This window comes from Dermacentor albipictus, chromosome 1 (assembly GCF_038994185.2).
Source record: "Dermacentor albipictus isolate Rhodes 1998 colony chromosome 1, USDA_Dalb.pri_finalv2, whole genome shotgun sequence".
Taxonomy (NCBI): domain Eukaryota; kingdom Metazoa; phylum Arthropoda; class Arachnida; order Ixodida; family Ixodidae; genus Dermacentor; species Dermacentor albipictus.
In genome coordinates, this window is record NC_091821.1 from 77149808 (window position 1) to 77177137 (window position 27330).

The 27330-nt window shown below is 43.8% G+C and overlaps 1 protein-coding gene across 1 annotated transcript; it reads left to right on the forward strand.

Annotated features, from left to right (window-relative positions):
• On the forward strand, window positions 1–26586 carry LOC135917635 (protein phosphatase Mn(2+)-dependent 1K-like). The gene is made up of 5 exons (XM_065451209.2): window positions 1–1180; window positions 4144–4352; window positions 5388–5551; window positions 10760–10909; window positions 21362–26586. Exons 1-5 carry the CDS (start codon window positions 879–881, stop codon window positions 21626–21628), a joined length of 1092 nt encoding a protein of 363 aa, XP_065307281.1. The 5' UTR covers window positions 1–878; the 3' UTR covers window positions 21629–26586.
• The last annotated feature ends 744 nt before the right edge of the window (window positions 26587–27330 follow it).

Here is a 27330-nt window from a genome sequence, read left to right on the forward strand (position 1 = left end):
CGCCGGCCTTCTTTTGTTGGTATGTGCCGCGAGCGTAAACGTTTGCGCAACAGCCTTTTTGGTCCTGTGGAAAGAACTCATATATTAGTGTACCTGGAAATTAGTTCAACTTCGGCATCATTATTCAGAAAGCATGGCCAAGCACGGTTTCCACACCTTCCTGAATCATATATGGCACAGCGTTTCAAACGATGGACCGATGTGGTTTCGCGTAAACTTAACGTCGAGGTAGCGGTAAGCTCGTGAAAATTAATACGAACGACTGTGACCTGAGGGAAAATCCCGGCCTTCAGTGCACTTAGCAGCAGCTGAAACGGGAAAGCGCCCTTAACAAGATGCTGCGTACACATCCTGAAGAAAACTAGCGTCCCTGCTGCGTTAGTATTAACAGGCGCCGCCGATGCCGTCTACCAACACCCGCATGGCCACGGAACCGCATGTGTCGTCTGCTATCAAGAGCCTTGCACTACGTGCACGAGAAAAGAACTTGCGGAGAGTCTAGTGCCAAAGTGTACACGAACTCGTGCAGTACGACGTCAAATCGAGTGCCGAAGTGCAGGTGGCGCTAGCTGCACTGGCAAATCGAGTGCTAGAGTACTGCACCTAGAGAAAGCTGCACCCCCGGAACTAGTGCAGAAAGTGTAGCCAAATCGAGGAGACCTCAATCGCTGTCGTATCGGTCCGGCCAGTCCGGCGCTACTCCGGTGCTTATGGTGTATTCGGTTCGTCGCTTATTTTAAAACTTAGGTCTGTGTCGTCTGCGTGCGGCCTTCGAAATTTTTGGTTGCGCACAACAATTATTTAGAACGGCGGTACAGTTGAGGACAGTTCCTGACGGCAGTGCGTATATCCGACGTTCTTCCTGCAACATCCTTTGCATGTCTCTGTCGCTTCTCAGGTCGAACCTACCGCGGGTGTCCCGCTTGAATAGAAATGCCTTAAAACCGTTATTTTGGCTGCATGTACGCGAGAAGCAGGTTCTTTCGGACCCCGAAAACATTGGACAGCGTCAGCAACACATTAATTTTGACACGCTAGGAACTTGGGACAACCGAATTGATCTGCCACTGCTGTTGCAGCAGAGTATCAAGGTCGGCAAGCCCGTACCCAAAATATCGGCTGAACATGCCGGCTGTGCTACGATTCTCGGACGGCGAACCTACAACGAAGACCGCTACAGGTACTTATACAGTCGTATTTTGTGTACTGTTGTTTTTCTCTGGTCGAATGTATGTCCCTTTGGTAATGACGGATGAAACTAAAGAACCCGTTGAATTAGAACGTAATGGAACGAAGCAAAAAGTGTCTCTACAGTTTCACAGCACGGCATTTTCGCTGAAGTTATACTGAATAGTGTTGCTGTTTCATATTGTCTATTGTGAGTCTTTTGTGAAATAGCTATTCTGCGTTGATTACTTGCATGGTCGAAGTTTTATATTCAATATCAGTCTGCGTTTTGCCTTTACATGGTGCTGACTGATTACTGCAGGCTACACTCAAATTAGTACTCCCCCCCCCCCTCCCTCTACAACCATACAACGCCCCTCACAGCCCACTGTGCAGTTTCTGGATGTTCAATCTTGCAATTTAATTTATTGGCAGAGTTACATCTGAAACGAATTTCTCCCGGCACTCACCTCCTATTGGCACTCGGAAGTCACGTGACCAACTGTCTGTCTGCTGATGTGCCCTAACCGAACGAGTACCGGGAGAAATTCGTTTCAGAAATTCTCCCGGCTGCCGGGAGAATAGACACTGCCTAATTTATTCACTTCTGAAATTGCATGAAAATGGGCTGAGCAACGTTTTATATAACTGTTTTCACGATACTGCCATTATTTTTATTGTTCTCTTAATTTGATAACTTTGTCGTATTACCTTTCTAGTACGGTGCATTTTTTGGGGCCAACACAAGTAAGTTGATATGTCCTGGAAAGGATAGATGGATCTGTGCACTAACAGTGGTTGAAAGTTGGTAGCGTTGAAACAAAAAGACAGAAATATTACTTCTTTGTTGAAACACCTGGCACATCTCATTTGAAAGCTGGGTTCCATATCTGTGCTACACTTGTCCTTAAGAAATAGGCGACTCCTCTGTTCCTCCGTAGAAAGACACCTCCCACCACCTGCACTTGCGATTCTAAAGTAGGATACAATTTTTAAAAAAGAAAGCAGCTGGCAAATCTGTGTATTTAAAAACTTGCTTTAATAAAATAAAAAAAAATTTATTTCAATGGATATAACAAACATCTTTGTTTTTCTTCTTTTCCTTTCTTTTTTTGCTTTTGGGAGAGCTTTCTGTTAGGCTAGTTTGTACATGATTTTGAAATTTCTAACAGTGCCAGGAAATAAGACAAGAAGTGTCTGTCTCATTGTCTTGTCCCATTTCTTGGTGCTGTTTTCAGATCTTATTTATAAGTTCAGAATGAAGACTTACTGACCATTTTGCACTGTGCTTGTTGCATCTAGTAGAGGTAAAGTTCTCAGTACAATTCAACAGCAAGCACAGACAGCGAGATGTGATACAGATTAGATGCTTGATCAAAGGCAATACCGAGTTTCGCTGAATATGGCGGTGCCTTCTAGTTAAGGAACCTGTAAACACACGCTTATGAAATGTACGAAATGAACTTTACACGCTCTTCATATGTGGAAATGATTATTTTTGCATTATATTTAGAATGCAGACTAAAGAGCTGCCTGCACACGCATGTGACGGAACTATGTAGGCTCCCTAGTGTAGACCATTGGACAGCGTACCTAGTGTCAGTTACAGACATAATTAATTTGTATGCATAAGTGTGTGTCCTCTTCGCTTCGTTAAAAAGCATAAAACACATTCTTATTTTTAAAGTCATCATTGTATTACAGCATAAACATGCACAATATATTCTTCATGCCGAGCAAATAAAAACGAACATAGGTCACATTCCTTTGCCTCGCAGTCTGTGCGGAAACTGATTTCAGGGGAAAATAAAAAATAAAATGGTCTGATTTCTGCACTTTTGCTGGAGCTTGTGGCATCAATTCCTATACCTAGCAAACAATAAAAACAACATGCATAATTTGGGGCATAGGGCCTCCTTTTAATGCATTCAGATCAGCAGGGGTGTCTTCTGTCAGCGCTGTGGGGCCAGTGACATTGACATGCATGTAGTCTGTTTCACCAGCTCCATGGACTGTAGCAAAGGTTGCATGTTCCATTGTAACTAATCCATCCATTACCTTTCCCTGATCCGTAGCTATTTTTGCACTGTACAGAGTCAGTGAGATGTGGTATAACTTGCCACTCACCGGCTGAATGCTGCAAGGAGCAGAGTGACCTCAAAAAATCAGCATCAAAGGCTAGGGAGCTGAAAATGACACTCGGGCAAATACATGTTGAAGACCTGGAACTATGACAGCAACCCGCACAGGTGCTGACAGACATGCAGCCTTGTAGGTGGGAATATTTTCTAAACAGTCAGTGGCTCACTAGCTATGGCATTCTACTGTTGAGTATGACGTTTAGGATTCGATTCCTGGCCACAGTGGCCACATCTTGATGTGGACAAAATTCAAGAACACATGTGTACTTCACTCTACGTGCTCCTTAAAGAACCCCAGGTTGTCAGAATCAATCTGAAGCCCTCCATTACCACAAACCTAATAACCCACCCTGCGCAGTTTCGAGACATTAAACTTCAAAATTTGTTTTAGAAATCTCTTCCAAGCCATATTCTCATATCATGACAATGTTTAAGCGATCAATAGGATCTTTATGATAGCAGAATCCCGAGCTAGATGCACTCACAGAATGGTTCTTTAGAGACGGCAATGCCAGTCATGCCTTACTCTGTATATGAGCGCTTCGAGGTCATCTGTACACTGCCAGCCTCCGAGTGCAAGTGCTTATGCTACAATTGAAAAGTGTGTCTAGTACATAAAAGCTTATTTTGTGGCAGATTTTGGAGCTTGCTTCTCCATTTGAACATCCGATAATTTGAACCGGTTTTGCATGTCCCAACAAGGCTGAATGAATGGTAGTTGATATGCTTTATTAGACGGCCTTGCATATGTATAACTCGGTGACAGCCATGTTGCAGCCTGTGCTGTTTGATGAATGCTTTTTTTTTATTTGACGTTATCCCATTATAAATGCAGGGTCAAGGAGCTTACACCAGACCTCCTGTACTTCGCGGTGTTCGATGGACATGGTGGTTCAGCATGCGCAGACTTCTGTGCTGAACATATGGAGGCGCATATTATGTACTGGGTTCATAGAGGCCAGACAGACCTACAGGCACTACTCCAGTCAGCATTCATCGACACCAACAATTCCTTTGCCAAATATGTCTCCTTTAATTGGCCAGGTGACTGTGTTTTATACACGTGTTTAGCACTACAGAGAGTATTCACGGTTTGGCAGTAAACCAGGACGGGGCATAACTGATAGTTCTGCCGAATGGCTAAGTGTGGAAGTTTAATTGGTGTTAGTGTCACTGAACTGCTTAGCTTTAAAAGCTGCACCAAATCAGTGTAAAACAATCACATAAATCTTCACGAAGAGTTGTGTGGACGCTCTTTCCAGTATTGGCTCCAGAAATCTCCATGTTCACAGAGCATTTCCGGAGAGAAGCTATCTGAGGCACATAAATATCCTGTCCTTGTGTGAGCATACAAAGTTTACAAGCTGAAAAATGTGTTCGAGGATTAAACCACTCAAATCATAGATGTGTTAAATTTACTACCAAAATATAAATAATAAAAGAAAAGATTTCCGTGCAGGTTATATTTTAAAGTTACTGTAACTTTCTTGAAAACGAATGAAAAATTAACATAAAAGGACGTTGAGCAAATATGCATCGCAAGTGACATTCGTGCTTGGCCTGAGGAAGCGGGAGTACGTACTGCAGGCAAGATACATTAACCTGCTTCCTGCAATACAATTCTAAGCTTGCTTTTAGAAATAAGATGTAATGCTTTCGAGCTTATGTGTGCCAGGGCCTGCAAAACTTTGAGCACACTTTTGTGCCATGAAAAGTTGAAGCAGTAATTTTGTAATATATATGCCCACAACCACATGGTTCATGTTGGTCTTTTTTATAAACATAGTGCTTTTAGTGCGACTGTTTTTTGCTTTCTTCTTCATGGGACTTGGCACAACATCATGATGCAATGGGAGCTGTAGTTGAAGTTGACATCACTAGTTTGGAAGTAAAAAATCTTTGGGAGCATTGTTCAAAATTGAAGCAGGAATAAAAGATACCAGTTTGGAAATATATTGCTTTGAATAGGTGCAAGACACAGGGGCTCCTCTCCCCTCTTCTGAAAGTGCCATCCCTTCGGAAAGTGTCTGATAGCCATGCTCATGCATAATGTGCCAATTTTTCTCTTTTGACAAACAGATGGTGACGAGGCCTCATCTGGAACAACTGCTACGGTGTGCCTCCTGAGAAGCAGCACAGAGTTGTACGTAGCCCATGTAGGTGACAGCCGTGCCCTGCTCTGCCGCAGTGGGGAGTCGCGCCGACTTACCACTGACCACACTGCTGGCCTGAAGCTGGAGGAGGCAAGTTTACCACATCAGCCATATTTGCCAACTTTCATGAATTTATCATATTGAAGTTTAGGAATTAAGGCTCCTGTTTTACGAATGTTGCGTCCAGTTTTACTAAAAATGGATTCCGTTTGCGGAAACATTTAAAAGGTGTTAAGTGTTAAGAGAATGGGAAGGCGTATGTCCCCCCCCCCCCTCAGAAAAGCCGAGTTTAAGAAAAAAACTACTATGGTACCCGTGCCACCCTTTTGTGGCAATGCAAGACACCACACACTAAAAGGCTGCTATTTTCTTCGAGCTAGTTTATTCAAGGATGTTCCTGAAACAGGCGAAATTGGCCGCTGCAAGGTTGCTGAAGTAGTCACTGTGATCTGTGTTGCTTTCATTGTCTTCTTTTACCAGTTTGTGTTTGCTTGTGCGCTGCATCTAAATTTAAATAGTTAATAAAGCGTGTACATACCCCGCAGAATGTGTGTTACTCAGGTGAAACTTTAAAAAAAAACGTGTATATTATCACCTCTGCCCCTTCCACTTATCCTTGAGATTATTACGAATGTTAAAGTTCGCAGTTTGGCAGGTATGCATCAGGGTCATACCAAGCGAAACATCCCAGACTCCAAAAGCGACCACCAGTGATTTTCATGAAAAAAGATGCACTGAGTGGCTATTGCATGAATGTTTCACCAAAGTTTCTTGTCAAAAAATATTTTGGTCACGTGAGCTCACTCTGAAGTTTCCGTAAAGAAGCAAAAGTTGTTTGGAGACCATTTTTTTTTTGTTCTAGTCTGAAGCTAGGTGCAATATCAAATTTTACTTTAGAGCATTTTATTGGTATCCTTCGTTCATATGACATAATTGAATGCATTTTAGAACTTTCCACATTTTGCTCAGTAAAAAAAGCAAGAAAAGTTGCATTCTCATAAATTTTTTGCATGAACTGCATTAACTTTCCAGCTGCAATAATTTTCTCCCTTTTCACCTGTTGCTGTAGTGTATGCTAAAAATAATTCGAACTTATTAAATATTTTTTTTTTGAGGAGAACACCTCCAAAGTTGTCAAAAAATGACTTTTTTGTGAGATTCAGGCCAAATTTAAACATTAAGGCCCTCCAGATAAAAATATGTCAGGTAGCTCATAATAGGCACTGACCTTCTAGCTTGCCATTTAGCAATTTTTTTTTTCGAGTAAATTTTGTTTGAAGTGAGCAAAAAAATTCTTACTCAAGTTAATTGCAGTTGTGACTCATGGTGAAAAATTCAGGCTCTTAGGAATGGAGTTGAGCAGAAGAGGAACCACAGCTTAATTGCATAGGTTGCTAAGGAAAGTGAGGCTTTGCTCCAAAAGGGAGCTTCATAAATGCCGTATTTTCTGGTGTATGAGTCATGGTATTTTTCTGAATTTTTCGTCGGTGCATCTTATAATAGAGCAGCTCAAGAGCACAGAGTTTTGGTTGAGTTGGTTATGCATAGCAGATCACGGTCAAGCGTGCACAAACTAGAACAGAATAGGAAGTGGACAACACAAGCGCTTTGATCGTTTATTCACAAGATTGCATCATATCAACACTTTCCCTCATGACGTCACAAGACTGAGATGCCGACATCAGGTGGCCATGCTCGGAAACTTAGTTTCTTTGGACGACACAAAAACAGACGGTGCACTGACACACGACACACCTGCCTTTCTAATGCAGTCTGCTTCAATTATCTCCCTAACATCCTGGTTATTTTTGGCTACTATCTTTGTAGGAAAGCGCTTGTGTTGTCGACTACTCACTCTGTCCTTGTTTTGTGCACTCTTGACCGTGACCTGCTACGTCTTGCAGAACGGTGCGACTTTTTTCCTGAAAAGAACTGGCATCAAAATTAGGTTGGATGCTGTGGCCACGTGAAGCGTGCTGGGTTGACCTCCTCTGGCAGTTGCTACGGGTTGTGTGCGCGCTATGAAGGTACCGGGTTGTTCTCGTGATTGAGTTGCAAGTGTTGTGTGAGGACGGAGCAGCAACGCAGGTGGCAGCAGGCCAACCGCGAGTTGACCAGCTCCGAAGTCACATCAGCAGATCGCTTTCAAGATATGGCGCGCGCCGTTGCGCAAACAACACAGTTGATACCAAAGTATAAGGCACCCGCCCCCCCTCCCTCCCGCGCTGCCTCCCCGCTTTCCTTCCTTGTGTGCAGTTCGGCTCACTGTCGCACACACCATGATCGGCTTCACTCGCACATATAGCAGGAGGCGCGCCGGGACGATGTTATCGCCCTTGCACTTTATGCGAAACATTGCGGCTACCACGGCGGCAGAAATGCGCCTGGAATGTCCATATCATTGCTATCACATTTCTTTAGGAATGGCACTGATACGCTTGCGCGTTACCCACATTCACAGAATGAACAGTCACTGTATTTTTATTGTGATAGCAATTATATGGACAATTCCGGCGCATTTCTACCATCGACGTTGCCGTGAGGTTCCGTATAAAGCCCAAGGGCGATAAAATCGTTGGTGCGTGCCGTATGCTGTATGTGGGAGTGAAAACGTGTGACGGTGAGTCGACGAACGCAGTGCGAGTGAGAAAGGCGGGGTGGAAGTGCACCCTCTTTTGTCACCCGGGAGGTGCAGGGGTGAGGCATGTTGGGTGAGGCTAGGGCGGAGTTGGGGCGTTCCTCTCCGGCAGTGGCTGCTTACGGCGCGGCCGCGCGGAATCGCAAGAGGGTTACCTTGCGGCTACATTTGGATATCGCCGGCGCGTAAAGAGGAAGCGCGGAAACATGCACGCTTGCAGTCTTGGAGGGACGCGCATGCGTGCAGGCGTCGGTCTCGACACCAGGGGTCACTGCTAGAAGGGGAGGAGGGTCGCTTTGCCACGCGCTTGTGCATCCTGCAATCTTTTGCTGTTAACTGTACGTAGGCACACTTGCGCAGGTACAGGTGCGGCCACTGCTAGAGGGAATGCGAGAGCTCGTGTCAGTGCTCCGCGGAGCGCCACCACCGGCGTCTCGTGAAGTCTTGGAAGACGACTCCCAGAGGTTTTCGCCAATCGCTTTGTGTCTGCGTCGCAAGACTTCATGAGGCGCCGGTGGTGAGTTACTCTGTAGAACGATGCCATGGGCACCATGTTCCCACTAGCAGTGACCGTGCCTGTACATCACCTCTGCGACTGGGAGTGCAGTGCCCACGAGGAAAAGGGAAACAGTGTTTGGTTTTAAATTTCAGCTCTTTCCATGGCGCGTAGCGATATAATACTTAGCAGACACAATCATTAGTGCGCATTGTATGCACTGCGCTTGTCAGCTCAAAATGGCCGTCATGCAACCGTAATTATATTCCCAAAGTAGCTTCTCTTACAGTGTGACAGGCTATTTATTTTATTTACAGTACACCCTGCAACGCCGAAGCATTATAGCAGGGGAGTGCGTACAACATGAAGTGACTAGCACGAGAATATAATTACACAAAAGGGTACATAAAAAAAAGTACATGAAAAAAGTGCATCAAAAAAGTACATGGTGACAAATGGTTAAGCCTATTTTATTGTTGGTTACATTTACAAAAATGTTACTCTGCATTTAAACAAAACTGGACCTGACAGCTGTTGTATCTTCGTGCCGGAAAAGGGCCAAAATCTACGAAAATATTTGAAAATTTAGACACAAAAATTGTCAATGCTGTAGTATGGGTGCAAAAGAAGTTGAGAAACTGAAGTTGGGAAGTTTGGCCTTCAATAGAGTTCCTTTCTAAAAATAATTTATTTTTTTGACTTAACTCTTTCTTTACTGCGCCTATACAAATTGATCAATTTGATTGACAGTTTTTATATGCGTTGTTACTCATTTCTGTTGGAATTCTTCTACTAGCAACATCATGCACTCTCTGAAATGACGACTGAACTTTAGCTATTTGCCAGATTTGACAATCTTTGGCAAATTGGAGAGTCTGGAACAATAACTTTGACTGGAGGTATCGTCGAAATTTGCTTCCGGTGCTCCTAGCACTTCTTCAATAAAAGGACTCAAAATTTGTGCTTTGGTTGACTAGGCAAGATAATTTTTAAATGACAGTAGCAGCGAAGACAGGAGCTTCTCTCGGTTGGTCATTTTTCTGATCAAACATATGCGCCGTTTTAACGATGTCTTAAACAACAGTAGCTGCCCATGAATGCATCTTATTTTGATAATTATGTTAATATAATATCAAGTGCAACTTTATTTTATCCCCTGGGAGGTACTTTTATCTGTCAACGTTTCGACAGTGTATGCACAAATTATTAAGAGCAATTCTTCCTATTATGTAGAGTAGGGTTTTCACCCACACAATAGCCCGCAGTCGATTATAGACCGACCTTCGACTGAAGCTTGACTACGCTAAACTCTTACATTTTGAACACTGCCTGTTCAAGTTCCCTTATTCATGACTGTACAATATTTTGCTACATTCCACATTGCTGTACAGCCCTCTACAGGTACTGAACAATGCATGTGGAGGCTCCACTGCTATTTGAACGCATACTAGGCCACCTTGCCTGCCTAGAAAAGCTTATCTTGTGAATTCATCAAGTATGAGGAGGGTTCTGCATGCTCCCTGACCTGACAACTATTGCTTGGTGCGCCTAAAGAATGCAGTAAAAAATGAACTGGGTGTCTACTGCAGTGAGTAAACATAAATGCTATTGCACAATAGGAACTTACCAGTTTTCACACTTCCGAAGCTACGGTTTTCCCGCATAGCATAGGCATCACTATGGGCAGTATTTATACCGAGAAATCTTGATTAAAAAAAATTTTGTGTGATCTGACTTATAAAAATTGGAAACTAGGAACCAGGTGCAAATTTTGTATATTTTAGATTTGGTTACTCTTGGTACTTAAACTAAAAACTTTAACTAAAAATGGCATATTGTTGCGTTCATTCATCTTCCTTGAAATGCTTTCTTGAAGTTTCACATATGAATTCGAAAATTGTATGAGCAATTATTACTGCTATACATCCATTCAAAACACCAGTGATCAGGCTATAATTTTATGTATCACGTATACATTGTGACTACTATGTCTTGAAATAAAAATGTTAAATCATTAAAGCACCAAAAATGAGTACATTTAATTTCTCACAGTAACAAAAGAGTTAAAGCTTTTTTTACATGCCATGGAGGGTAGGTTTGTTTACAATGCTGAAAAGAGGTCGCAGGACCCTTGTAATCTTGGGTGTTGACCTTCTTTCATCAGGAGAGGATCAAGATGTCTGGCGGCAAGCTTATCTCAGACAGCCATGGACGGCATCTTGTGAATGGACGTCTGGCCATGACCAGAAGTTTGGGTGACTTGGACCTTAAGCCGTTTGGTGTCATTGCACTACCGGATGTCAGATCCATTGAGGTGGGAACTTTTGACTAACACTGTGCCTTTATGAAATAATTGGTGTAAATGAAACTAGGTTTAGCTAGGTCCCTCAGAAAACATATAGTACCAGTATGCTCATGGTGAAACTTGAGACAAAGGGCTGAACTAATTTTCTTGTTATTCTTATCTGCATGTATTTTTATTTTTGTCCTGAAGTTATTTTCAGATAGCATTGTTGCCTCAATTGAGTCATATTTCTTTAGAATATGCCACATCGTGCTGCAATACAATATGCGCAGTCACTGATTATTCGAACTGAGTGGAATGACAAGAAGTCCAAATAGTTAGGATTAAAAATACAACAATTGATTAGCAACTAACCTTGTTCCTCAAGTGGCCGAAGAAAACTCATCAGAGTATATGTGCGCGCACTGACACTTGTGTTGATTAAACGGGCCCTGAACCACTTTTTATCGAACTGGAAAAAGGCATTTGAAGTGAAAATAGGCTATTTCAGGAATACTTTGCCATAAAAATTACTTCAGTGCATTCAGCAGGAGCAGAGTTATTGGCAATCAAACATGGCCTCTCCTTTGCTCCCATTCCTTCAATGCCTTGTACTGTGAAAGCTACGGCACAGTGGGGCATGCCCACAATGCTCTGCCTTCTAAATGTCACCGTGGCAAGCAGTTCAAATTTCATTTTGGATGTTAACGTAGATGCCACGATTTCCACCTTTGGTGCCTACAACGTGCTAAACATAAGACAAACTGGTTGTTCTCAGCAAGCCGCAGTTCACTTAGCCAGTGAACTCATGGTGGCACCCCGCGGCGGCTGCGGTATCTACGCCATGTAGCCAACCGCAGCATGATGTCAGCTATCGGCCAATATAATCTGTCTAAGGGAATGACAAAATAGTGCGTCTAGAAGAGAGTGAGGACAGGGCCTTCTGTTGAAAAGAGCATTTTAAAGAAAGGCGACTTCGCGATCTTGCGAGCTCCATGCACCGTGCATGACAGCAAAACCTGGCTTAGATGTTCACAGCAGTGTATGATCATCATAATAATAATCATCATCATCAGCTTGGTTACGCCCACTGCAGGGCAAAGGCTTCTCCCATACTTCTCCAGCTACCCCGGTCATGTACTAATTGTGGCCATGTTGTTCCTGCAAACTTCTTGATGTCATCCGCCCACCTAACTTTCTGCCGCCCCCTGCTACGCTTCCCTTCCCTTGGAATCCAGTCCGTAACCCTTAATGACCATCGGTTATCTTCCCTCCTGATTACATGTCCTGCCCATGCCCATTTCTTTTTCTTGATTTCAACTAAGATGTCATTAAAGGGCCCCTGAAACGGTTCGGACAAATTTTGTAGACGCGTAGGGTACAGCTTAAGTAGAACATTCGCACCATAATTTAAGTGAAACGTTACGTATTAATGGAGCTATAAGCGATTACAAGTTACCCTCCTTCCTAGCCATGCTTTTCCTACTCAACTCGTTCGCCGAGCGATCGCGGCAAAGCTCCGCCTTCACTGGTTCTGCATCACGATGCGACGTCACATCATCCACTTCCGGTTGTTTTGGAGCCCGCCAGCGCGGAACCTCTCCACTAAAGCCCCTCCATACAGTTTCCGCCGACCAGGTTAAGTGCCGCCAACCTACCCTCCTCCTCCACGCTCCTCTCCCACTCACCCCCTTAGCTTCCGGCGTCAAGCGGAACTTCTGTAGCTGCAGCTTCCTGTTCCGAGTGGAAGTGACGCTATGTTTTTTTAGCGTTGTTTTCTTTCGCGTCCATGGAGAGGCTTTAATTGCACCAGCTGCGGTTTAAACTGTGAATGCGATTCCATCCAAGAACCACCGCCTACTGTAATCAGCGATCTGATCGTGTTCGCTGCTTCGCGTCAACCTGCGACGGGTTGTGCCACGAGAGACAACATACAGTGGAATGTAGTGCCTGGCCGCTTGGAGACCACTGCAGTTTTTCGTGCATTTGGAAAACAGGGACCGCGAACTACTACTTCAGCGGAATACAACAGCTTGGCCCCTTTGCATTCTTCTCATGGTGACTGCCACAGCTCTGCTAAGCATGCGCGGGTGTCTCACCATCGTCTAACAGCAGTCAAAGTGGAAATTCCCGCAGCGCAACTCCAGGAAGCGAAAACGCCGGAACCGGAAATTTTGAAACCGGAAATGCCGGAACCGGATTTAGTGTGAGGGGAAAAGGCGGCGCACAACAAAGGTTGTCGCTACTTAAGAAAGCGGCGGTGGCGCGTGGATGGAGGGGCTTTATTCTCCCCTAGCCGCTTGGCCATCGACCCCAAGCGAGAGCTTTCAAAGCAGTGTACGTTATGAGCATTCTGTCGTAGTGCCGAACGTGTCTGGTATTCCGGTAACCACAAACAAGCTGGTCATTTCGACAAATGACTGGAGGCATAAACTCAAGCTGATGAAGGAACTTTAGCGTAGACGTACTACGTGAGCGGCCTGATCGGTCTGCACGGTCCAGCCACTTGTTGGCGCAGTGCTTAACCAGCCAAACAAAGCGCTAAAATTGCTCTAACCAAGTGTAAAACATTTTAAACATTTATAAAAACATGTTGATGATTACAGTCCTGGGAAAAATACACACCAGCAGCAAAGAAGAATACACTTCGTTACTGCTACTGTGTATGGTTGAGCTCTCTGCACCAGGTGGCTCCACCGTGTAGACCATTCACATTTGCGCTTCTCATCCCATGGCTCCTCCTGTTACGGCACAGTCAAGCCGCCAGACCCTGTCCCCTTGCGCTTGCGTTTGCCCTAATACCGAACTTGTGAAACGCCATTGCGTTAGTAATCTTCCGGTGTAAAGTGACGGCCACAAACGTGCAAATCCTGGCGCCGATCGGATAGCGGCAGTCCGATGCGCAGCAGCCAGTTCGCTTGTATGCTGCCTTGCAGAGGGACACGATGTCGCAGCTTGACATATTGCGAGGCGCTACGTTTTCAGTCCACAAGGCAACTAAGTCGAATCATAGTGCTCGCGAAAAGACTGAGACCAACTCTGACCGCAGAGCTCTCGTCAAAATGGAGTACGTTGTAAAACAAGCACACGACACTTGCTGTGTGCCGGAAGTGCTTAAGTGTACTGAAAAATTGTTCTTCTGCATTCTCTTTATGTTACTTTCTTTTTATAAAAACAAATGAACTAACATTCCAACTATTTCGAAGATCATTTATTTACCATAAAGTTGGAAACATTATCGATCATGTGCCCTGGTCAGCCAATCGGATAGCTCGCCCCACTGACGTCATATGGGTGATTTCTGTCATATGGGTAGGGGCGGCTTAAAATTCCGCTGAGCAGTGTGCTGCGATCAGCAGCGACGTGCATTTTTAAAACCTTATAATAAATTACACGCTTTACGCAGAGCACTTAGATGTGTCAATTAATGATCAAAAGGACCTACACTAACGACTCAGTGCATTTGTAGAAAATAACCAAAATCGTTTCAGGGTCCCTTTAACTCGTGTTCCCTCACCCAATCGGCTCTTTTCTTATCCCTTAACGTTACACCCATCATTCTTCTTTCCATAGCTCCTTGCGTCCTCAATTTAAGTAGAACCCTTTTCATAAGCCTCCAGGTTTCTGCCCCATACATGAGTACCAGTAAGACACAGCTGTTATATACTTTTCTCTTGAGGGATAGTGGCAACCTGCTGTTCATGATCTGAGAATGCCTGCCAAGCGCACCCCAGCCCATTCTTATTCTTCTGATTATTTCAGTCCCATGATCCGGATCCGTGGTCACTACCTGCCCTAAGTAGAAGTATTCCCTTACCACTTCCAGTGCTTCACTACCTATCCTAAACTGCTGTTCTCTTCCGAGACTGTTAAACATTACTTTAGTTTTCTGCAGATTAATTTTTAGACCCACCCTTCTGCTTTGCCTCTCCAGGTCAGTGAGCATGCATTGCAATTGGTCTCCTGAGTTACTAAGCAAGGCAATACCATCAGCGAATCTCAAGTTAATAAGGTATTCTCCATTAACTCTTATCCCCAATTCTTCCTACACCAGGTCTCTGAATACCTCCTGCAAACACGCTGTGAATAGCATTGGAGAGATTGTATCTCCCTGCCTGATGCCTTTCTTTATTGGGATTTTGTTGCTTTCTTTATGCAGGACTACAGTGACTGTGGAACCGCTATAGATATCTTTCAGTATTTTTACATACGGCTCGTCTACACCATGTTTCTGTAATGCCTGCATGACTGCTGAGGTCTCGACTGAATCAAACGCTTTCCCATATCCAATGAAAGCTATATATAAGGGTTGGTTATATTCCGCACATTTTGCTATCACCTGATTGATAGTGTAAATATGGTCTATTGTTCAGTATCCTTTATGAAATCCTACCTGGTCCTTTGGTTGATAGAAGTCGGTGTTCCTGATTCTATTTGCGATTACCTTAGTAAATACTTTGTAGGCAAAGGACAGTAAGCTGATTGGTCTATAATTTTTCAAGTCTTTGGCGTCCCCTTTCTTATGGATTAGGATTATGTTCGTGTTCTTCCAAAATTCCGGTACGCTCGAGGTCGTGAGGCATTGCGTATACAGGGTGGCCAATTTTTCTAGAACAATCTGCCCATCATCCTTCAATGAATCTGCAGTTACCTGATCCTCCCCAGGTGCCTTCTCCCTTTGCATAGCTCCCAAGGCTTTCTTTATTTCTTCCGGCATTACTTGTGGGATTTTTCAAATTCCTCTAGACTATTCTCTCTTCCATTATCGTCGTGGGTGCCACTGGTACTGTATAAATCTCTAGAAGTCCTCAGCCACTTGAACTATCTCATCCATATTAGTAATGATATTGCCGGCTTTGTCTGTTAGTGCATACATCTGATTCTTGCCTATTCCTAGTTTCTTCTTCACTGCTTTTAGGCTTCCTCTGTTCCTGAGACATGTTCAATTCTATCCATATTATACTTCCTTATCTCAGCTGTCTTACACTTTTTGATTAACTTGGAAAGTTCTGCCAGTTCTATTCCAGCTGTAGGGTTAGAGGCTTTCATACATTGGTGTTTCTTGATCAGATCTTTTGTTTCCTGCGATAGCTTATTGGTATCCTGTCTAAAGGAGTTACCGCTTACTTCTATTGCACACTCCTTAACGATTCCCATGAGATTGTCGTTCATTGCTTCAACACCAAGGTCCTCTTCCTGAGTTAAAGTCGAATACCTGTTCTGTAGCTTGATCCGGAATTCTTCTATTTTCCCTTTTACCGCTAACTCATTGATCGGCTTCTTATGTACCGTTTCTTTCGTTTCCTCCTCAAGTCTAGGCTAATTCGAGTTCTTACCATCCTATGGTCACTGCTGCACACCTTGCCTAGCGTGTCCATATCTTCTATGATGCCAGGTTAGCGCAGGGTATAAAGTCTATTTCATTTCTAGTCTCGCCATTCGAGCTCCTCCACGTCCACTTTCGGCTATCCCACTTACGTAAGAAGGTATTCATTACCCGCATATTATTCTGTTCTGCAAACTCTACTAATAACTCTCCTCTGCTATTCCTAAAGGCTATGCCATATTCCTCCACTGACTTGTCTCCAGCCTGCTTCTTGCTTACCCTGGCATTGAAGTCGCCCATCAGCATAGTGTATTTCGTTTTGACTTTACCCATCACTGATTCCATGCCTTCATAGAAGCTTTCGACTTCCTGGTCATCATGACTGGATGTAGGGGTGTAGACCTGTACGACTTTCAATTTGTACCTCTTATTAGGTTTCACAAGACCTGCCACCCTCTCGTTAATGCTATAGAATTCCTGTATGTTACGAGCGATATTCTTATTAATTAGGAATCCGTCTCGTAGTTCTCGTCTCTCCGCTAAGCCCCGGTAGCACAGAACGTGCTACTTCTTGCACACAAGGTGGATACTCTACCTCTACGCCACCGCTGCAGCCTGCAGCGTATGCTACCCGTGGACTGTCACGTATAGCTATGCACCATATTTATCAATTTCAATTAAAAACTGGCGCATTTTTTAAAAACCTAGAATCTAAGCTGACCCTAGAGTTTGGTATATGATTATTTTAAAAAATGAGATTTTGGCTCCCGCATGGCAGCCTTGTTCACATGGAAAGGGAACTGCAAGGCCGTTACGTTATATGTGGTTGAGTACATGGCGTAGGGTGCGAGTGCATATCGGGTTAAAACGCCCTACCACGAGTGGAAAACTGCATCTAAGCTGGACCATCACAAATTTGAGATGTTCGAGCTCTGGGGCGGGTTGCCCTAGCGACAGATAGAGCTGGGCGAGGAGACAGAGACCGGCCGTGCGATGGGTGTTTCCACATGCCGCTACCACTCTCGCACAAGCTACACAAGGTAACCTATTAAGAGACATTTCAAAGTTTGAGACTGCGCACAAACAAAATACCAAGCTTCGGTCTATGGGCTCAGGACTCTAAAGGTCAAGCAGAGATGCAGACAGTAACTGAAATAAGGTTCACTTAAAACAGATGCACATTTTGCCGGTGGCTAACAATATATGTATAACTGAAGATAACGTACTTCTCCCGTGGGATGCCACTATGAAGGAACTGCATAGTGCCAACAGGACCTCAGTTGCTAGTCAGTCAGTCTTGAGAATGCGGCTGCTTAGTGAGGCACCATCTCAAAAATCGCCGGCCAAGCACTCCGTACAAATGGTTAACCAGCGAAGCTGAAACGTGCGGCCCCGGTGTTTATCACTGGGTTAATCCCGATGGTTCATTAAGTGTCGGCATGGTAGGCTGTGTAGGAGTCGGGGTCGGGCATGTAAAAAGGAATAGCTGGCCCATGTCGTCATCTCACTCATCCACGCTAAGGGTGTTGTTGAAGGGAGGAACTTGTTCTTATCGAAAACAAGGAGTGCTGGGTTTATTTAGAGTATCTACATGGAAAGTGGAGAACGTTGCATCTCGTGAGTCTAGCATGACTTAAGTGAAGCACACCGAGAAACCAAAAGTGCCTGCTTAAAGGGCCCCTGAAACGATTTTGACAATTTTCTACAAGCGTACTGAGTCGTTAGAGTAGGTCTTTCTGATCATTAATTGATGCATCTAAGTGCTCCATGTAAAGTGTGTAATTTATTATAAGGTTTTAAAAATGTACATCGCTGCCGATTGCAGCACACTGCTCGGCTGAATTTTCAGCCACCCCTACCCATACGATGTAAATCACCCAATTGACGTCATGTGGGTGAGCTATCCAATTGGCTGCCCAGGGTCTGTCATCTGTAATTTGCCACCTTTATGGTGAACAAATAATGTTTGTAATAGTTGGAATGTTAGTTAATTTGTTTCTATAGAAAGAAAGTAGCAGAAAGAGAATGCACAAGAACAATTTCTCACTACACTTGGGCACTTCCGGCACACAGCAAGCGTCGTCTGCTTGTGTTACAACGTGCTCCATTTTGACTAGAGCTCCGTGGTCAGAGTTGGTCTGTCTTTTCGCGAGCACTCTGATTCGACTTCGTTGCGTTGTGGACTGCAAATGTAGCGACTGGCAGTATGTTAAGCTGCGACATCGTGTCCCTTTGCAAGGCAGCAGACGAGCGGACTGGCTGCAGCACATCGGACTGCCGCTATCCGATCGGTGCCAGGATTTGCGCGTTTGCGGCCGCCACTTTACTCCGGAAGATTACTAATGCAATAGCGTTACGCAAGACCGGTATTAGGGTAAACGCAAGCGCAAGGGCACAGGGCTTGGCCGTGTCCCCCTGCGTGTCATTTGACAGGATGAGCAGACGCGCAAATGTGAATGGTCTGCACGGTGCAGCCACCTGGTGGCAAAGAACTCAATCACACATAGTAGCAGTAACGAAATGTATTCTTCTTTGCTGCTGGTGTAAATTTTTTGCAGGATTGTAATCGTTAACACAATGTTTTTGTAAATGTTTAAAATGTTTTACGCTTGGTTAGAGCAGTATTAGTTCTTTGTTTAGCTGGTTAGACTCTGCGCCAACGGGTGACTGGACCGTGGAGACTAATCAGGCAGCTCACGTATGTCTACTTTAAAGTGCCTTCATCAGCTTGAGTTTATGCCTCCATTGTTCTGTCGAAACGCCCAGCTAGCCTGTGGTTACCGGAATACCAGACACATTCGGCACTGCGACAGAATGCTCGCAACGCACACTGCTTCTATAGCTCTCACTTGGGGTCGACTGCCAAGGAACTTACGGAGAGTTCCGAGAGGCTTTGTGCGCTATCTCCTAGAGAACCGGAAGTCAACGACACGACGTGCCATCATGACGCAGAGCCAGTGAAGGCGGAGCTTAGCCCCGATCACTCGGCGAACGAGTTGAGGAGAAAATGCACGACTATGGAGGAGGGCAACTTGTAATAATCAGTAGCTCTCTTAATATGAGACGTTTCACACAAATTGTGGTGCGAATGATTAACTTTAGCTGTACCCTGCGCATTTACAAACTTTGTCCGAACCGTTTCAGGGGCCCTTTAAACCCCCTTTGTCCGCCCTAGATCCCTAGGCCAGGGACACTGCCGTCCAACCTTCCTATACCTTTTTCACTGCACACACACAGAAACGAAGGGAGCCTCATAGACAGGTGTTGTCACGCTTGGCTCAAGCTGGCGCATCCTTGTTCCTGTGATGACCACGCAGCTAGCTAGAGCATTTGTCAAATGACCGTGGCGGTTACTGGGGTCCGTGAGAAAACTCCTTAGAACAGCCTTTTCTAGGAGTTTTCTTGCTCCTATTGGTCCATGAAGGTGACAGTGAAGCAACAAACAATACTCGGTCCACCAAACGTGTCTCGCCTTACTGGCGCCGCGTGGCTGTCTGAAGGGAACGCATTGTTGGCTTCAGGAAACTATTCGTGGCAGTGGAGCCGGAGAGGCTATCCCTGCTGGCTGATTGTAACAGTTCCTCCATGGCGCAGAAAATCTCAATTGGCCAGTGCTGATAACCGCTGGGCAGGAAGAGAATGGCTGGTGGCAAGGGGGATGACTTGGCTTGCAGCAACCAGCTGCAAAATGGTGAAATACACCCTAAAACATCTCACAATGACAGGCTGCAACAAAGTGAACTCCACAACATGGCTCTGCGTAGAGATGAAGTATCTTGGCTCTGGCTTTAGATTTGCCAGACTTCAAAGAAAACATGAGTGTAAATAAAAATACTGCATTTTGCTATGCAAATTTCGAAATAATTTCATGCCAACCAAGGTAGCAATCTTGGATGGAGTCCTGCTAAATGAAAGGGGATTGTCTTAGCTTAATAAAAAAAAGTTAGTATGGATCCCAAAATGCAGAACGAGTTTCAAACTAGCCTGCTCGGGCCATCCGCACTGCTATGCAAATTTCCTTTCTTATATCTAACGGAAAAGTTCTACTGTTGGAACGTGAGGCTCCATCGGAGCAAGCGGCCATTCTTGTGTGACATTTGATTGAGCCATGTCAGAGAACTGGTCGGTCTCGAAGATGAACCTCGCTCCGTACAAGTAACACAACTTCTGTGCTGCCCAAACTAAACAAGCACATTCCTTCTCTGAAGCGCCGTAGGCTTCCTCTCTTTCAGTTAGTTTACGGCTGGCATAGAGGATAGGATGTTCCTCATTGTCGTCGCCGACCTAAGTACCATGCCCATACCCATGTTGCTTGCGTCGCCCTGAACTATGAATTCCTTGGTATAGACTGGTGCGCGAAGACTGGCGCGGTTTTCAGACCTTGGAAAGCGTTCTATTTGTCCTCATCCCAATCCACATTACTCCGTGCTCCCTTTTGGAGTGCGTCGGTGGACGACGGTGGTTATTTCATCTTCCCCTTTAACTGCATTATAGTAAGATCCTACTGTACATAAATATATGAGGCAAGTAGTAGTGCCAGGGAAATGTCTGAATGATTTGTTATATCCAAGTGCCCGAAAAGTCAGTTTGTGACTGTACATCAAGAAAGTTGAATAGGAGGAAGGTGGAGCAAGCACTTTATTTCGTACTGTTCCACTCATTCACCCCACCAATAATGTGAACTAAGGCACACTTAATTTTTATTTTAAAATGCAGTGGCAAATTTGCTCTTCATGTTAATGCAAGTGTACTATTGGATGTTACTAAAAGGGTTGACCTGACTATCTTGCATAAAGTAGGCTAATGTTTATCCTTCTCCTGCTGCAGCACTTCGCCTATCACATACCAGTGTGAGCATGATGAAAACCAGTGTTTGGGTTTGAAAGGGAATGTGCATCTTATAAATGTCAGTTTGCATGAGCAGTGCAGTAATAATCATTGCATAGCTCTTTACCTTGCGTCTTGATATGCATGCCACTCTCATTTCTTCATTGCTCCCACGTTAAACATGGCAAAGTGAAACATGGCATGGTTTGGAAGGCGATGTGCATCTTATAAATGTCAGTTTGCACAAGTAGTGTAGTAACACAATCATTGCATAGATCTTCACATTCATCTTGATATGCATGCCACTCTCATTTCTTCATTGCTCCCAGGTTAAACATGGCAAGGATGCCTTTGTGATCCTCACCACTGATGGTGTGAATTGTGCCATGTCGGACCAGGAGATTGTGGATGCCATCAACAGCTGCAGTTCACCAGCTGAGGCAGCAGGTTTCGTCACTGACCAGGCCATGCATTTTGCTTCCCAGGACAATGCTACGGCAGTTGTCATGCCCTGTGGTGCCTGGGGAAAGTACCGCAATAGTGGCGGTGTGGCGAACAGTTTTGGTCGGCAGCTGCAGTTTAGTCGGAGATTTTAGCTGCTTACTTGTAAAGAATAGCCCACCACTTTGTATGAGGAGCACACATTTGAAGTGGATAATGAGTGTCCGAGTCACTAGATTTATTCAGTTAACAAACAAGCAGACAAATAGGGCTGACCTTTAAGCTGTAAACATATCCTTATTTTGAACCTCTATTAGGCTGACCAAATCTTTTGCATACGTTGTAGCAAAAATAAGTGGACTATGTGACAGTGTTTTTATTGAAGACGTGAGGAGCAACAGATGCCTTTGCTTTTGTTCGTGTGTATTTAGTGAGAAAATTGCTCTATTGCCTTTTTGTTTTTCTGGCAGAAAAACAAACTAGCTTGATATGCTTTAATAATTGCACAGTGAGTAGCTGATGGTTACCTATACTATTGTTTACTGTACAGCTTCTATTTCAAAGTGCACGGTGAAATTGAAATGCTTCAGAACTTTCTTGCTGCATAAAGAAGTTAGCTGTTCACCTTGTATGGTAGTCAGTATGAACAATTGCTTTTTTTCTTTCCTAGTGCCAGCTGACCTTTCTGTCTGTAATTTATCTTGCCTTCTGTTGCGTACAAGGCACCCAAACCTAAAGCACGAGCCTCAAAGAATATCCTGTATTTAGCAGTCTGTCTTGCTTCATTTTTTGAAATTTCTGAATTTGTTTACAGCATTTTATCAGTGGCCTCCTTGTTGTTTAATGGTGGTACATGGGCATTCTGTATATCTTGGCTGTCAAAAACTGGAATATCTTTACTGTCAGCATCTCTACTTTCCATGCAGTGCTTTAAAGGGACATTAAAGGCAAATGCTAAGTGAAGCTAAAGTGATAATACCTACTTGAAAAAATCCCAGGACACCTAAGCACTTCTTACGAGTTGTGAATGCGAAACCATTAATGTCCAATTGAACGCCTAAGCGGTTCTTCAAGTTTTACACTGTGAGTAGCATACTGTAGCGGTGCGTGCTGCCCGAGCCAACAAGCAGCAGCAGCGACCAAGGCCGGTAGGTGCAGGTAGCAGCTATGCCCAGTATGGATGAGAGAGAGAGAGAGATATGGCTGCGTGTTGGCTTCTGAGAGCGAGGGTGATGTGGCATCGTGGCAATGCCCTCATCCCTTACTCAACACCTAGCGTGCCAGCAAGTGTTCCCTTTTGCCCGCACTGCTCTGTCGAGGTGCACCCGTGACATGGCATTGCAGCCAGTGGTAATTTAAGTGCCATTTCGCTACTACAAATGGAAGCTTTCTTGCTCGATGGGCAATTTGATGCTTTCGCATCAAAAGTCTAAAATCGAGACCAGGGCTTTAGTGAGATACGTACTAAGATAAATGTAGGACAGGATTTGACTTTACCAGAATGATCAAGTACTACTCGTCTGATCATGCCTAAACTCATCATTATAATTGTGTCACTAGCACTCAACCAGTTAATAAAAAGATAATTGCATTGCATTATAAGATGGAAGAAATTGCTACTTGTCCACTAGCGTTCGGTGCGTCTTTTTTTCATGTTCCTGTCCGTGTCATTTTTTACGCGCTAGTGCTATGTCCCCTTATATGAGTAACGACCAACTAGCCCAGCTTTCTGCCTTAAATACTTGTCCACTTCTGTTCGATTCTTAGAAAAAGGAAACTCATTGATGTTACCTTTGATAACGATGCGACGAGTGGTCAACAAGTTTTGTTTTCACTTGAATCCGTGTGGCCAGCGCTTTCATGTTTTGGGTGGTAGTTTCTGTATTGTATAGTGCTGTACTTGTTTGCTGGCTTGCAGAGCTCACACTAAAGAGGCAACCACATGCATGCGATTATCAAATGACTGTGACAAGCGACATGACAGATGGACCCTGTTGCACTCACATATTGCTGTAGGACGAAGATGAAAAAAAAAAAACTAGCAACACACTTTCATTGTTGTCTGAATCAAATCAATCGTACACCCGTCATAAAATCTCATATGTGCTGCGGCACCAACATTTTAACATTAGGGTACTAGATCTAGTTTTAATGTGCTGTCATTGGCAGTAAAAATGCATTCCATGCTGCCAATGGCAAATGCTGTAGCGCCATGTGATAGCTAGAAATCTAAATACACTTTCGTGATTTGGTGGCCATGGCCGCCATGGCACATTAAATACCACATTTCAGAGATGTGGTATTAGTGTGAGATGAGGTGAAGCGGTGGCTTATTTTACTATTTATTTCTTGCTGTCATAGAGGACAGCAAGTAGCAAGAGCAAATTCCAATCATAGTGGGCGCAATGGTTGCTGTTCTGTTATGCAGTCACACGGTAACAAGTGAGCCACTGCGCAAATTTTCGGGTGACAAGCGAGACTTCTGCGAACAGAAAATGCCACCTCCATGTGATGTTTTGAGATGCTGTCAGTTGTATCTTCGCTTGGTTTCTGGCTATGCTGTTGAGTTTTATGGAAAAAAAATGTAGCCTTTGGCTGTCAGGCACCGTTTTACTCGCCAACGGTAGTAAAGGGTAGTGATGGCTTATGCAGCATCGCACCTCCTCATTTGTGGCGGGCTATTTTAATTGTGCTAGAGGAATGCAGACCCTTCAGACATAATTTTCTCTTAAACTAAGTGTTTTCTTGGCGCAAAACATGGGCTGCAGGGTTTCTGGAATTGTATTTTAACACTCCACATTGACATACTATTTGTCCTCAGTGTCCTTTAAGCAGCATGGGCGGGCAGATTGCTGGAGGTGTCTCTAAAGCAGAAATTTTCTTGTAGGAGTTACATATAGTTTCACACATATTAGCCCTGTCATTCTCATGATATTATTGTGCAGAGATCTTGTCAATTCTGTCGTTGACAGGACTCTTAAAACTTATGCTTGGGTCACTAGTCCTTTTTTTTTTTGCTTATCACTTCGAGAGTACAAAATTTCTAACACTTGTATCAAGAGCACAAGTGGTAAAGTACTTGCATGAGGAATTGACTGTTTAATCTGTCGCTGTAATCAAATGCTAGCATGAGAGTGCAGTTTTTTAGCTACAGGTGTGGATGTGTAATGCCTCGGTATAGGACCCAGAGGCTGGATTCTTTCCTGTTGCCCAAAGTGACATGACAAAGCATGCTCAGAGCAGCTCATTTGTTGACATTGTGGCTGAAAGTCCCTGTCACATAGTCCCACACACTGTGCCTGAGTGTCCAGGGTATGTTCTTCAGCCCATACTTTTGCAATCTTCAAGGACTAGTCAAGAATTCGGGGTGCCAAGCGTTCTGTTGTAGCACTATAGCTGAAGCACTTGCAAAAAGCAAGTGCTTTGTGTTAGTGATGCTTTTGAAAGCAGCACTGTTTCATGTTGCCTTTAGCAATGTAAGGAGTCGCGTGCAATTGATACACTGTGTCAGCTGTGCACTTAACGGCGGCTGTTGTAAGTGTTTGCAATTGGTGCCACAGATGTTCTCTGCCATTGGAAGATGCTTTTGCATGCCTTGAACAACTTATTTCTCTGTTTGTGATAGCATTGTGATATTCGCCTGCTCTCTTAGTTTGAAGGGAGTCTAAAGGAAAATATTTTCAGACTAGGTAGGTAAGCTGGCTTGTTACTCTTTGGAAATAGAGGTTACATTACTTTTGCCCAGAAGGAAGACAGAACATGCCAGAGAACGTGAGGTGTAGCAATACAGGCAGTGCTGCTTTATAATGCCTGCAACAACTTTCTGCGACATTGCTAGGAACACTCGGCTGAGGCTGTTGGTAGTGAAAAACTAGATTGCATTGCAAAATCAAAAGTGTGATGTGCCCATTTTTATAGCTCTTGTGTTTTTCTGCATAACATCTCGGAGTTAATCATGGCTTAAAAATTTAGCTAAAGCTTTGTGCTCAATCAACCTGGTTCTTTATAGTGTGGAACCTTTATAGATTGCAGTATGTTGGGTGGTCCTGTGAACAGAGCTGCTTCGCATGGTGGTGTGTTTAGCGTACATAGGTGAAATGTATGCAACATGCTTTGTGAGGACTTGTAAGCAGTGGCAGAAATGAGGTCAATTGCAACATGTACTATTGTGTATCAAAAATGCGCAGCAGTAAGCAGTTCCTAATGCCAGTGGCGAACTGCAGCTTCTTATATGGGGAGAGCCAATATTTTGAAGTATGGCAGCAATAATGCCATAAATAGTGCTGCCACTAGTTTGCATACGACAGGGATTCAGTCATTTTGTATTTTATTTAAAGAGGGAAGGGGCATCCTGTTCAATTGAGCTTGTTGTAGGTGCATTTAGGCCTCTACTTTCCCCTTAATTAACTTGCAAGATATTTTGGTTTTCTTGTTGCACCCCCCCCCCTTGCTTTGATTTTTGTCCTTGTTTGTTTGTTTTGAACTTTATGAGTTTACTCATTATTGCTCTTGTGAGTCCTCATGCAGTCATTCATATCTATCCTTCTCATTAGGAAGGTGACAGGTAGCATTGAGCACTTTAGCACAAAGCACAAAAGTATGATGCTAGCCGATTTCTGCTTGACTAGGTGATCGCATTATGCTATAGCACATCTGTGCATGTTTCATGTAAAAAATGTCTTATTCAATATCACGGACTTTGAATTTTTTTTAAGGTTGAATTTTGCATTAGTAATCAATAATGCCATGAAAACTAATGTGGCACCACTTGGCTAAAATAGGCACATATGCTAATGACTTTGTTTCAGGTACAATTGGCAGTCAGTAGAAGATGTAGCAATATTGTGGCACCTGTGTAGTCCTTGTAGTCATTCAGCAGGAGTATATTATAGGTGCCTGGCATCTGTTAATATGTTCCTTTTTACTTATGCTGCCTTCAAGTGCCAGTAACTCCAGGTATGTTGCCATGGTTCTGCAGTCCTGTAATGTTCAAATACAATGGATGAAAGTTCATTCAGGTGACTGTTGTCACAGGCTGTTTATTTGATATGGACTTTACTTACGCAAGTTCGATGACACTCAAGTGAAATAAAGCATATGTTGTTATGAGCAACGCTGGCCATGTTATATAATTTTGTGCTGTCTGTACGCCTGTGTGCACTTACGTGCACACACATAGGTTGAGGACTGCCGTGTTTCTTCAAAGCGATCTGCAATGTGGAAAAAATGCACCGAGTGCTGGTAGCTTCATATGCACTGTGCTTTCGATGCTTAGTTTGCATTAAAGCCAAGAGGCGGCACAAAGGTCACTTTGCTCTGCTACTACCACGCTTCCTCCTGCATTATGACAGTTTCCACAGGCATCGAGTTAGATGTGTTCATGTTTACTTGCGCACGTGTGACACCATACTTGTTAATTTAGTTAGTAAGAGAATGTTTGCAAATTTATATGGCCGACAAAACTACTATCCTTACTTAGTATAGCTGTCTACTAATTTGCTATCGCAATCTATGCTTCGCCTTTTGGGTGAAACCACAACTTTTTTACTCTAAAGCGACCTTGAATCAGTTTAGACTGATAAAGTAGTCCTTAAAAAACTTATTAGCTTTGTAGTAGAGGTGATTATTAGAAGGGAAAATAAGTCTAAATAATCTTAAAAATTTTTCTGCTATAACCCCAGTGCTGATACATTGGGTGACGTAAACTTCAAAGTATTTTTTTTTATATTATTATGGCTGTAGTTCTCAACTTGCAAGGTGAAGTCCTCAATACCTTCAGAATGTAATGTGATACTCACTAGGGTTGAGGATTGGGCAAGTTGGTATTGCATTCTAAAACTGATACAGCGAAAAAGGA

Coding starts and splice junctions, on each gene's coding strand:
- LOC135917635 (XM_065451209.2), top strand. CDS start 879: ATGTCTCTGTCGCTTCTCAGGTCGAACCTACCGCGGGTGTCCCGCTTG. Junction 1,181..4,143: donor TACAACGAAGACCGCTACAG/GTACTTATACAG, acceptor TTATAAATGCAG/GGTCAAGGAGCTTACACCAG. Junction 10,910..21,361: donor CGGATGTCAGATCCATTGAG/GTGGGAACTTTT, acceptor CATTGCTCCCAG/GTTAAACATGGCAAGGATGC.